This window comes from Saccopteryx bilineata, chromosome 12 (genome assembly GCF_036850765.1).
Source record: "Saccopteryx bilineata isolate mSacBil1 chromosome 12, mSacBil1_pri_phased_curated, whole genome shotgun sequence".
Classification (NCBI taxonomy): domain Eukaryota; kingdom Metazoa; phylum Chordata; class Mammalia; order Chiroptera; family Emballonuridae; genus Saccopteryx; species Saccopteryx bilineata.
In genome coordinates, this window is record NC_089501.1 from 17,544,068 (window position 1) to 17,556,539 (window position 12,472).

The 12,472-nt window shown below is 41.9% G+C and overlaps 1 protein-coding gene across 1 annotated transcript in view; it reads right to left on the reverse strand.

Annotated features, from left to right (window-relative positions):
* Nucleotides 1-12,472, reverse strand: part of TBC1D32 (TBC1 domain family member 32) — a 248,526-nt gene that overhangs the window by 182,178 nt on the left and 53,876 nt on the right. Inside the window, exons 12-13 of the mRNA XM_066248097.1 lie at nucleotides 3,839-3,979; nucleotides 1,991-2,083 (exon numbers count right to left, since the gene is read on the reverse strand). Of these exons, the coding sequence (XP_066104194.1) occupies nucleotides 1,991-2,083; nucleotides 3,839-3,979 (234 nt within the window). The remainder of the gene's footprint in view (nucleotides 1-1,990; nucleotides 2,084-3,838; nucleotides 3,980-12,472) is intronic.

Consider the following 12,472-nt stretch of genomic DNA (forward strand, 5'->3'; position numbering starts at 1 on the left):
TCTCCACATGCACCTCAACTGTTATCCCAGACTCGGTACAGCAATTTGTGTTTTGTGTCTTGGATATTTTTCATCAAACCCATCCCAAGATGTCTACCAAGAGAAAATTGTCTTTGCAAATATTAAACCAGTTGTACTGGTAATGCAGTGTTTTACTTAAATCTGATGAATGTAAAAATAAGAAACAAAATGGTGTAGAGATGATACAAATAGCATAAAATGAAGAAAGAAAATTATGATATATAATAATGAAATAAAATGATAAAATATGACTTAAAGATTTTTATAACATCATTTCACAGTACTGTACATATAGCCTATTCAACTTAACCAAATCGTGTTACAACCAGTCTGTCAGAACCAGTTGTGGTCATAAGTCGAGCACTAGCTATATATCACTTTGGAACCTTTCACAGATATTTAAAGAAAAAATTATAAGTTATCTTTTAAAAATAAACATTTAAATAAATTTAAATATTAAACACTAACAGGCATTTTACTAAAAAACATGAAAGTATTCTTTTGGCTTTATTGTTTAGTAAGAAGAAAAGATCTTGAAGTTTTAGGTGTGCACTGAAACAAACAAGGTAATCAGAACATACAGGGAGATATAAAGAATAGAAAATATCATGAACGAGTACATCCGTACCTATCAGTTGAACTTCCCTTAAAGATAGCATTTCTTAAGAACATCTTGGTCTTAATAAACATTAAAATTCCAAGAAAAGGCCTGACCTGTGGTGGCGCGGTGGATAAAGCGTCAACCTGGAAACGCTGAGGTTGCCGGTTCAAAACGCTGGGCTTGCCTGGTCAAGGCACATATGGGAATTGATGCTTCCTGCTCCTCCCCCCCTTCTCTCTCTCTATATATATATATATAATGAATAAATAAAATCTTAAAAAAAAATTCCAAGAAAATTTTTAAATATATTGCTCAATTTAGAGGATATTTCAAAATGAATATGAAACTACAGCCTGACCAGGCAGTGGAATAGAAGATAGAGCATCAGACTGGGATGCAGCAGACCCAGGTTCGAAACCCGGAGGTTGCCAACTTGAGCACAGGCTCATGTGGCTTGAGCAAGGGGTCTCTACCTTGAATGTGGGATCATAGACATGACCCCATGGTCACTGGCTTGAGCCCAAAGATTGCTGGGTTTTGAAGCTCAAGGTAGCTCACTTGAGCCCAACATCACTGGCTCGAGCAAGGGGTCACTTGCTCTGCTGCAACCCCCAGACAAGGCACATATGAGAAAGCAATCAATGAACAACTAAGGAGACTAAGGAGCCGCAACGAAGAATTGATTCTTCTCATCTCTCTCCCTTCCTGTCAATCGGTCCCTCTCTCTGTCTCTCTCTCTGTCTCTGTCACACACACACACACACACAAAAAAAAAGAATATGAAGCTATTAAAATCCCCTTATTTTGTGAGCAGTGTTAAAAGACAGATTAAAAATATCAATGAACAAATTTATATTCCAAATATAAATTCTATTTATTATGAATAATACTGCATCTTATGAAACTTCTCAAATAAACTAGGTCAGTCACTCAAAACATGTAGACCAGTGGTAGTCAACCTGGTCCCTACCACCCATTAGTGGGCATTCCAGCTTTCACAGTGGGAAGTAGTGGAGTAACCAAAGTATAAATAAAAAGATAGATTTAACTATAGTAAGTTGTTTTATAAAGATTTATTCTGCCAAACAGCAAAAATCTGACATAAAGTACTTGGTAAGTAATTATTAGTATATGCTTTAACTTGCTGTAACTCTGCTTTATAAATTGTATAAAGTGAAGTGACTTCCCTACTTTATAAATCACCATTACTGTGGAACCAGTGGGCGGTTAGAAAATTTTACTACTAACAGAGATACAAAAGTGGGCAGTAGGTATAAAAAGGTTGACTACCCCTGATCTAAACAATAGAATATTTAAATATTTTTTAGATACTTTCTACTTTTCTATTTAAAATAGAAGCAGAATTACCTAAATGTGCAGCTGGTGTCATCTTTGGACAACTTGGTGAATGATAGATAAGTCGGGTAAATAGAACCAGAAGATCTGTAAGGGACACTGAATCTTCAAAAAGAAATTAAAAGAAAGTTATTTTCTAGCACTGACTTATAACTTTAAAAAAATTTAACTGAGCTTTCATCCTCCTATTTTGAGTTTTCACAGACTGTGGTACAGTTAGGAAGAGGGGGCTATAATATAAGAAAGAAGACTCCAGAAGAACAAATTAGTGTAGTTTTAGCACTTATGTTAGCCCAATTAGTCAATATAAATCTACCACAGGAAGATCTATGAATCTGATCAGGACTGTTTTATTTAATTCAATTAGAAATAATCATTCAGCTTAATGTTTTGGCCTAGCTAATGTATCTATGTAGACTGTAGAACTGAGGTCAGAAAACATTTTCTAAATCAGATAGCAACTGTTTTAGACTTTATGGCCAAAGTTTCTATCATAAATAGTTCTAATGTTGTAGCATTAAAAAAGCTATTGACAATATGCAAATGAACGATTGTGGCCATTTTCCAGTAAGACTTTATGTATACCAAAATTTATATATTTTTTACATGTCATAAAATATTCTTTACTTTTTCACAATAATTTAATATAAAAATCATTCTTAGCTCATAAGTCATACAAAACAATATAACAGATTTGGCCCACTGGCTGTAGTTTACCAACTTCTGCTACAGAATTTTCACCTAAAAAGATTCTGGTGATAGCACTTGTGAAACTTAAAGGTAAACGTTGACCTATGCTAATCTAGTAGAATAGACTTCTCAAAACTGAGTTTAGAGATGACCTGTGATATCTGATAGGCCAAAATGCAGAGCTCACAATCAGCCTAACTAAGAAGAGAAGATAATTAGGTAAGTACAACAACGAGGACACAGTACAAAAAAGTGTTCAAAATGAACATACTCTACATGATTGGCAAACTTTAGCCACCAATTCTCACAAGCTCATAATTTTTTTGTTATTAAAGGTATGTAAAATGTGTTCTATGTCCCCGATACCACACCAGATTCAATAACTTACTAGGGTGGACTCAGAGGATTCAAAATGTAGTTGTATTACCAGCCATGGCTTTTTAACAACAAAACAACACAAAGTAAAATCAAAAGGGAAAATGTGCATAAGATGAAGTCTGGAGCAAACCAGGTCCAAGAGTCCACGGGTCCTCTCCCAGTGGAGTCACACAGAATACACTCAATTCTTCCAGCAAGAAGATATCACAACACACATAAAATGTTGTCTACCAGGGAAGCTCATTAGAGCTCAGTAGAGACTGAGTACCCAAGGTTTTAACTGGAAGTTGATCACATAAACGTTCTCTGCCTAGCACACACCAGGACTCCAGATATCCAGCATAAACCACGTGGTACACACAAAAATAGAATAAGCAACAGAGACAGTATAGGGTGCCCCAAATACAAAATATTTACAATGTGGCATGCTACAGAAAGTTTACCAATCTTTATATTATATTTCTAGTGCAGACTTAAACTTTTAAGGAAGAGAAGATAACTAATAGCACGTGCTAAGATCTGGATAGTGTGCTTAGTATGTCTAGGATTTTGAAAGGCAAAGAGAAATAAGATTAGCATGAAGGGCTAGATAAATAGAAAAAAAAACTACACATAAAGGAAAAGCACCTTCTGGAAAATATAACACTTCAAGATGTACAAGCTATCAATACACTAAAAGGTGTGTTGCTAAGTACCATAGAAGAGCCCATGCGAAATCTCCAAGTTCTAATGATCCACAGTACATAAATCTTACCATATCTGGACATACTCATTTATTGTGATTGTACATACCTTTTCTATTCTTCAGCTTTATAGGAAAGAGCTTTCTGCCTTGTGTGTAGATCAATAATCTTCCCAAAAGGCACAGTGAGTGAATGAAATAAATATATTGTAATTCTTGCTCTGAGTAGGAGAAAGTTTTCTGTTTGTTCCCTTAAGAGAGAGGAAACAATTACATTTAGTTTAATACCATTATATACATATTTTATAAAACCTGTCATCATTCCCTACTAAGCATTAAACAAGTTTATAGACTATAATGTAGACACTTCATGTAAATTTTTTTAAATTTATTTTCCTTACTGTTTAAGATACTTGAACACCTAAGTCTCTGGAAAATTCATTCATTATAAAACTAAACAAACTCAAAAAAGTGTAATATGCATATAGTGTTCATTCTAAAAAAAAATACCCTAAGATTGTCACAGTTATTATCTGTCATCAAGAAATACTGCAAGACTAACGTAAGGAAGGAAAGAAATCAATAAAAAACATCAGTGTTTAATTCTATCAATTAAAAGTCAATGCTACAAAAGATCAAATTTATAACCAAGTGAGCAAATGAAATTAGAATCTCTAAAACAGAAATCTTCTAATATATTTACTATTTGTTAACTTATTTATCTATACACTAAAGATCTACTGAGTACCCATTTTATACAAGATCTGGAACTATTTGCCGGTGTCAAAAGCCATTAAGAAGCATGAAACTAAGCTTCCAGTTCAGAGTACACAAATACTCTGGTCTAGGCAGAGGATAAGAAGGACAAGTGGTAGAGATAACAGGAGTGGGTATAAGGGCAGAACATGGAAGACTTAACTGCAGAAGCAACATAAGCTTTGTTATAGAGGCACCTGGGACGATATTGCAGGGTTTTATGCAGAAAAGTAACAAATATGCATGTGAAAAACTGATTCTGATACCAGCATAATAGATGACTAGAAGAAGATCAGGGCTTAAAATAAGACTCATAAAATATATATATATATGTGTGTGTGTATATATATATAGATAGATATAGATATAGATATAGATATATGGACAGGCTCTGGCTGGTTAGCTCAGTAAGTTAGAGTATCATTCTGAAACACCAAGGTTGAGAGTTCAATACTGGTTAGGACACATTGGAAGCAACTGAAGAATGCACAACTAAGTGGAACAACAAATGAATGCTTCCTCCATCTCCTTTCCTCTCTCTGTCTAAAATTAATCAATAAAAAAATTTTTTTAAATATAAAAAAATTGGCCCTGGCAGGTTTGCTCAGTGGTAGAGCGTTGGCCTGGTGTGCAGAAGTCCTGGGTTCAATTCCCGGCTAGGGCACACAGGAGAAGCGCCCATCTGCTTCTCCACCCCTCCCCCTCTCCTTCCTCTCTGTCTCTCTCTTCCCCTCCCGCAGCCAAGGCTCCATTGGAGCAAAGTTGGCCTGGGTGCTGAGGATGGCTCTATGGCCTCTGCCTCAGGCGCTAGAATGGCTCTGGTTGCAACAGAGCAATGCCCCAGATGGGCAGAGCATTGCCCCCTGGTGGGCATGCTGGGTGGATCTGGTCGAGCATGTGCAGGAGTCTGTCTGACTGCCTCACTGTTTCCAGCTTCAGAAAAATACAAAATATATATATATATATATATATATATATATATATATATATATATTACAAACAAGTGCATCAGCAAAAAAAATGGAGAAGAGCAGAGAGATAAAAATAAATATTTAAGAAAATAAAATGAATATGCCTTAGGATTGCATGTGAACGACGAAAAAATTCTGAAGTTTCTAACTTAAATATCTGTGTACATAATGAATTGCTCTTCTATTTCAGGAATTAAATATGGGTTAAAAATATAGGTCTAGAAAAAAGAAGAAAGTGATTTCATTCTGTAAAGCCAGTAGCCGCGGCCTCCATCACAGCTGCCTGGCACATTCAGGTACGCATTAGATTCGGACAGACGGTAATGAAACAGTGGAGGCAAGAACTGGTGGGCCATCATCTTTAATCCTAGCTTGCACCCAGAGGGCAAGAAATACCACACAGTGGGAAAACACTTCCCTTTCCATTCAGGACTCCCAAAGCCACTGACTTATCTGAGTTTCCTAGAATCAAAAGTTTGTACCTCACCAGCCTTATTCACCTCTGTTGGGCAGATAAAATATATCATGCTCACTTTGTTAAAGATGATGCTGCCCACATGGAAGCTGTCACCCAGGTGATATTAATGTGTGTTGGGGGCGGGCTGTGGGCAGGCAGAATCCTGGTAGCCTAGGGCTTGGTTTTGGGATTAAGCCTTTCCCACCCATTTTGATGTGGGGTGGTACAATCCAATCATGCCTCAGAGAAGTGACTTTGTATTAGAGACTTCCTTATTTTGTATATTAGATTAAGGGTTTTGAATCTACACTATAAAATGGGGGCAGAACAGGAGCTTGCGCTCTTGGTTCCTGAGATTAGCTTTAGAGAGCAGAGAGCAGAGAGCAGAGAAAGGCCACGTGGAGGAGGCCAGGAGAAGCAGCCAAGATGGCAGAGTGTTGAGTGAGAAGCCAGTTAGTGCAGAGTTTATGCAGGGAGAAGGAAGGAGATGGGGATCAGAGGTGAATAAGTCTGGTGAGCTAAAAACCTTTGATTCTAGGAAACTCGGATAAGTCAGTAGCTTTGTGAGCACTGAATGTGAGTGGGTTTTGGAGCCCAGTGTGTGTTTTTACTTGCCCGCCGGGTACAAGCTAGAATTAAAGATGACAGCCCATCAGTTTTTGGCTCCGTTGTTTCTTTACGGACTGTCCGAATCCAATGAGAACCTGCATGGGCCAGGCTGCTGTGATAGTGGCCCTGGCTGTGGCCACTGGCTTTACAACCTCTGTTCCCCATCTCCTTCCCTCTGCACAAACTCTGCACAAACTGGCTTCTCCTTCAGCATTCCGTCATCTTGGCTGTTTCTCCTCTCCACCACGTGGCCTTTCTCTGCTCAACTCTCTAATGTTAATCTCAGGAACTGAGGGAGAGCAAGCTCTCAGTCTGCCCCATTTTATAGTGTAGAAATCAAAACCTTTAATCCAATATACAAACAAGGAAGTCTCTGATACAAAGTCACTTAGGGTGGGAAAGGCTTAAAACTAAGCCTTAGGGTATAACGACCCTGCCTGCTTACAGCCTGTCCCCCACACCCAATGCAAACTATCTATATAAGTGAGCAAACCTATATATCATATTTAAAACTTATTTGACCAACACATTTGTTAATATTTAAATATTGAAATGCTCATGGAACATCCAGATAGTTACACTGAGTGTGATATGATTATATGAGTCTAGAATTCAAGAAAAGTGTGTAGACTTAAATATTTGAGTCACAAAACATATATAAATACAAAGAAGTCAATAGTAGGTTTACAGTTGTTCTTATAGTAAGTACTATAGAAAAGCCCATGTGAAATCTCCAAGTTCTAATGATCCATAGTACAGGTTATGATTATTACAATAGATTTATTAACACACAAGAATGTCACAGTGCAACTGTAAACTACTTTTTCCCACCCCTGTACATAATATTTGAAATCATGAGAGTGAATGTCTCCCCCAAGAAAAAACAGGTAGACTAAGGTGAGAAAAGAACAAAGGGCAAAACTTCTATGAGAACAAAAAATATAAAGCAAAGAGCCCTGATTGGACAGCTTGTTTGGCAGGGCTTTGTCCCAATGCACAAAGATTGCAGATTTGATTCCTGGTCAGAGCACATACAGGAACAAATTGATGTTTCTGTCTTTCTCTCTCCCTTCTTTCTCTAAAATCAATCCATAAAAAATTTACAAAGAAAAGAAAAGAGCCTTTCAAGTGACTAAGAATTTGTTGGAGCCTGACCTGCGGTGGCGCAGTGGATAAAGCGTCAACCTAGAAATGCTGAGGTCGCCGGTTCGAAACCCTGGGCTTGCCTGGTCAAGGCACATATGGGAGTTGATGCTTCCAGCTCCTCCCCCCTTCTCTCTGTCTCTCTCTCCTCTCTCTCCCTCTCTGTCTTTCCCTCTCTCTCCCCTCTCTAAAAATGAATAAATTAAAAAATATATATAAAAAAAAAAAAAAGAATTTGTTGGATAAAAATGAGGAAATCCAAGAAAGAATGGTACCAGGAAGAGGAGAAAAAGGATTAAAAGAGGCAAATACTGTAAAATGAGGACAATAAAGAGAGGAAGCTGAAAATGGGAAGGTCATCAGATCATGGAGCAGCAGAAATAGAAGCCTTTCTGTGGCTGAAAAGTAAATAAAAAGATGACTAAGAGGTAAAGCAATGGGGCTTGGATGTATAAGAATGCTTAGAAGACTTTTCTCTGAAGGGAAGCAGAACTTGCTCAGTTTGTAGGTGTGGGTCAAATAAGTTTGCAAATATGATGTATATGTTTGCTCGCTTATAGTTTGCATTGGGTGTGGGGACAGGCTGTAAGCAGGCTGGGTCATTATAGCCTAAGGCTTAGTTTTAAGACTAAGCCTTTCCCACCCTTTTAATACTAAGATCTTCTTAAAAATAAGCTCTTCCCGCCTGACCTGGTGGTGACAAGGTGGATAGAACGTTGGGCTGGGATGTGGAGGACCCAGGTTCGAGACCCCGAAGTCGCCAGCTTGAGCGCAGGCTCATCTGGTTTGAGCAAAAGCTCACCAGCTTGGAGCCAAGGTCGCTGGCTCGAGCAAGGGGTTACTTGGTGTTGGTCAAATAAGTTTGTAAACATGATATATATGTTTGCTCGCTTGTGACTTATAATGGGTGTGGGGGACAGGCTATAAGCAGGCCAGGTTGTTGTAGCCTGAGGTTTGGTTTTGGGACTAAGCTTTTCCCCACACCCTTGACTGATTGTATGATCTGGGTGGTGCACTCTCATGAGAAATCCAATTATGCCTTGGATAAGTGACTTTGTATTGGAGACTTCCTTGTTTGTATATTGGATTAAGGGATTTTGGTTTTCTACACTATAAAGTGGGACAGACCAGGAGCTCAGACACACAGTTCCTGCTATCACAATTGCAGGGGCTCCCCTGATCCCTTGCCCTTCATGGGAAGAGCTGGTTTTCTGCTTTTCCCTTGTCTTCTTTTGTGGTTTGCCTGTCTTGGTGAGACACCAATAAATAGGATGGCCCCCCATCCTCTGACTCCGCCATTTCTTTATCGCCTGCCCGAATCCAATGGGAACCTGCATGTGAATGGTCACGATGACGGCTCCTGGCCTTACAACTGGCGTAGTTTCCGGCAGGATTCAGAGATTGGTATGGAGCCACCACCCTTGATGGGTGGAATAGAGTACTGGTTGCTGCTCTGGCTCCCCATGGCTGTCCTTTTAGGGGCCATGAGCTACATGTTTTTTACTCAAGAGGAAACTGCCCGAGGTCAAAAGCTTCAGCATGAATTGCAAACAGAACGGCAGAAAAGGCTGGAACTGGAGCGAGCACCGGAGAAGGAATTACGGGTTCGAGAGTTGCAGTTTACCCTGGAAGCTGAACGTCTTCACCGGCAGTTGTTGGAGAAACAACTCCGGATTCAAGAGCTCGAGTCTCAGCTTCTGGCCAAAAGCCAGCAGCCACAGGAGCCTAAACGGTCACCAAAGGAGCAGCAGCATCCGTGCCGGTGGATTGGCTTTGAGTCAGCGGGAGCAGGCACTTGTGACTCCTCTTCTGAGGATGAGAAGGCTCAGGCTGAAGCTGCCATACGCACACTGAGAGCCCGACCAGTTGTCGCCAAGAAGGTAAAAACCCAGCAACAAAGAGTCCCTCAGGGGCAGCCACAGCCTCCTGCCCAGGTAATGGAACACTCTGTGGTCCGGCCCTATACCCAGGCAGAGCTGATGGAGTTGGGGGCACAATTTAGGCAGAAACCTACTGAATCCCTGGTAGCCTGGTTACTACGATTATGGGATATAGGGGTGGATGGCATCATGCTCTCCGGAACAGAGATGGAGAAATTGGCCGCCATTACCACACACTCTTCCTTGAGGCAGCGTCTTCAGAACTGCCATGGCAACCCAGGAGACCATACCCTATTAGAATGGGTGATGGCTGCCATTCGTATGGTCTGGCAGAATGCTGGAGAACTGCCGGGGGCAATGAGTCGGTGGCAGTGCTACAGTGAGTTAGTAAAGGTCCTTCGAGAACTAGGTATGAAGAATGCTGTTTTCAACCCTGGGTCTCGTGGGCCAGACGAAGAAGTGTTTACAGCCAAAATGAGGGAATTTGTCCTTGCTAGCGCCCCGTCAGCCCTTTTTGGGTCACTTGTGGCTATCTTGGGCCCCTATGTGGGGCAGCCCATCAATGCAGTTACACAGATGGTAGCAGATTTGGGAGAGCTGGAGGCCGCTCGGGATCATAAAGCAGTGAGGGCTGCTGCCTATGTTTCCCCCTCAACTAACAAGGGAAATGGGCCTGTAAAGGTTACCCGAACGCAGATGTGGGTAGACTTGATTGCGGCTGGAGCAGATAAGGGGAAATTGGATGGCCAGTCTAATAAAATTCTTTTGGAGCTTTGGCAGCAGCTTAAACCAGAACAGAAGTTCCAGCCACTGAGACGAAAGGCCCCAGCAGCTACCAATAAAACACTTGGTGCACGGGCCGCTAGGTTACAAGATTATATGATAGAGATGGCTGAGGGAGAGGAGAACTCCCAAGACCCATTGTACCAGTTTGAATAGGAAAAGGGCTGAGGGACCAGTCTAACAGGGGTGGGTGGGGACCGAAGGCCACATGTGGAACTGGCTATCCACTGGTCCCCTTCCAACGTACAACAGGTGTTGGCCTTGGTGGATACAGGTGCAGAATGTTCCCTTCTCTATGGAAACCCAGAGCGGTTTGCTGGGTCCCCAGTGGCCATTGACGGTTATGGGGGCCAAACTGTCCAAGTGAAGCCAATAACTATTCCATTGGGGATAGGGAGACTGCCTCCTAAGCCATATAAGGTGTATGTATCTCCTATTCCTGAATATATTTTGGGGGTAGATGTCTTGCAAGGACTGTGGTTGGAAACTACAGCTGGGGAGTTCCGGCTGCGGATCAGGGTTGTGAAGGCAGTATTGCGGGGACATGCATCACATTCCCCTTTGCAATTACCCATCCCTCGGCATGTGACTAACACCAAGCAGTACCGCCTGCCAGGTGGTTATGAAGAAGTCACAGGGACAATCCTTGAACTAGAAAAGGTGGGGATCATCCGGCCAGCACACAGTCCTTACAACTCCCCAGTATAGCCTGTGCGCAAAGCGGATGGAACCTGGAGAATGACAGTAGATTACAGGGAACTTAATAAAGTTGTTCCCCCTTTGCACGCTGCTGTTCCCTCGATAGCTAACATGATGGATCGGCTAAGCCATGAGTTGGGGACATACCACTTTGTGGCAGACTTGGCCAATGCTTTTTTCTCTATTGATATAGCCGCAGAGAGTCAAGACCAATTTGCCTTCAGTTGGGAAGGGAGACAATGGACCTTTACAGTGTTACCCCAGGGCTATTTGCATAGCCCCACCTTGTGCCATGGGCTGGTGGCTGCTGACCTGGCTAAATGGAAACAGCCAGAGGTAGTCCGCATGTACCATTATATTGATGATATTATGCTAACTAGTGATTCTCTTTCAGAATTGGAGCAAGCAGTCCCTACCCTGCTATCCCATTTGAAAGCATGTGGCTGGGCAGTTAACGAGAACAAATTACAAGGACCTGGGTTATCTGTTAAATTCTTGGGAGTTGTCTGGTCGGGTAAGACAAAAGTTATCCCTGATGCAGTTATAGATAAGATTCAAGCATACCCCGTGCCCACTACGGTAAAACAGTTACAGGAATTCTTAGGTTTGTTGGGGTATTGGCGAGCATTTATACCGCATTTGGCTCAGTTACTACGCCCCTTGTACAACCTTATTCAAAAGGGGGTTCACTGGGATTGGACTGAGCAGGCGCAAGGTTCATTTGCAGCTGCTAAGAGAGCTGTCAAGGTGGCACAGGCCTTGAATGTGTTTGATCCTGCCAGGCCCTGTGAGCTGGATGTTCATGTAACCTCGGAAGGGTTTGGATGGGGTTTGTGGCAGCGGACAGAGCGCCTACGGCAACCTATTGGATTTTGGTCCCAATTGTGGAAAGGTGCTGAAGTTCGTTACTCATTAGTAGAGAAGCAGCTGGCAGCTGTGTATGCTGCCCTCCTGGCAACTGAGAGTATTACAACCACAACACCAGTTACAGTCAAAACAACATACCCTATAGCTGGATGGGTGAGAGATTGGGCAACTAAACCACGTAGTGGTATGGCCCAAATGTCTACCCTGGCCAAGTGGGGTGCCTATCTGCAACAACGCTGTGCTCTTAGCACCAGCCCATTGAGGGCAGAACTGCAGGAGGTCTTGGGTCCAGTCACCTATGCAACCTTAGAGTCAGGTGCAACTGGGGCTCAGGAGGCAGAACCTGAGGTCAGTCCTTACCAGGAGGGGTGGGAGCCCATCCCCGAAGATGCCTGGTATACTGATGGTTCCAGCAGGGGCCAATCTGCCAAATGGATGGCTATCGCCTTCCATCCGGCCACTGAGACTATTTGGATGGACACGGGTACAGGCCAAAGCAGCCAATGGGCAGAATTAAGAGCTGTTTGGCTAGTTGCCCATAATGAACCTTCACCTCTGGTGATCTGTACTGACAGTTGG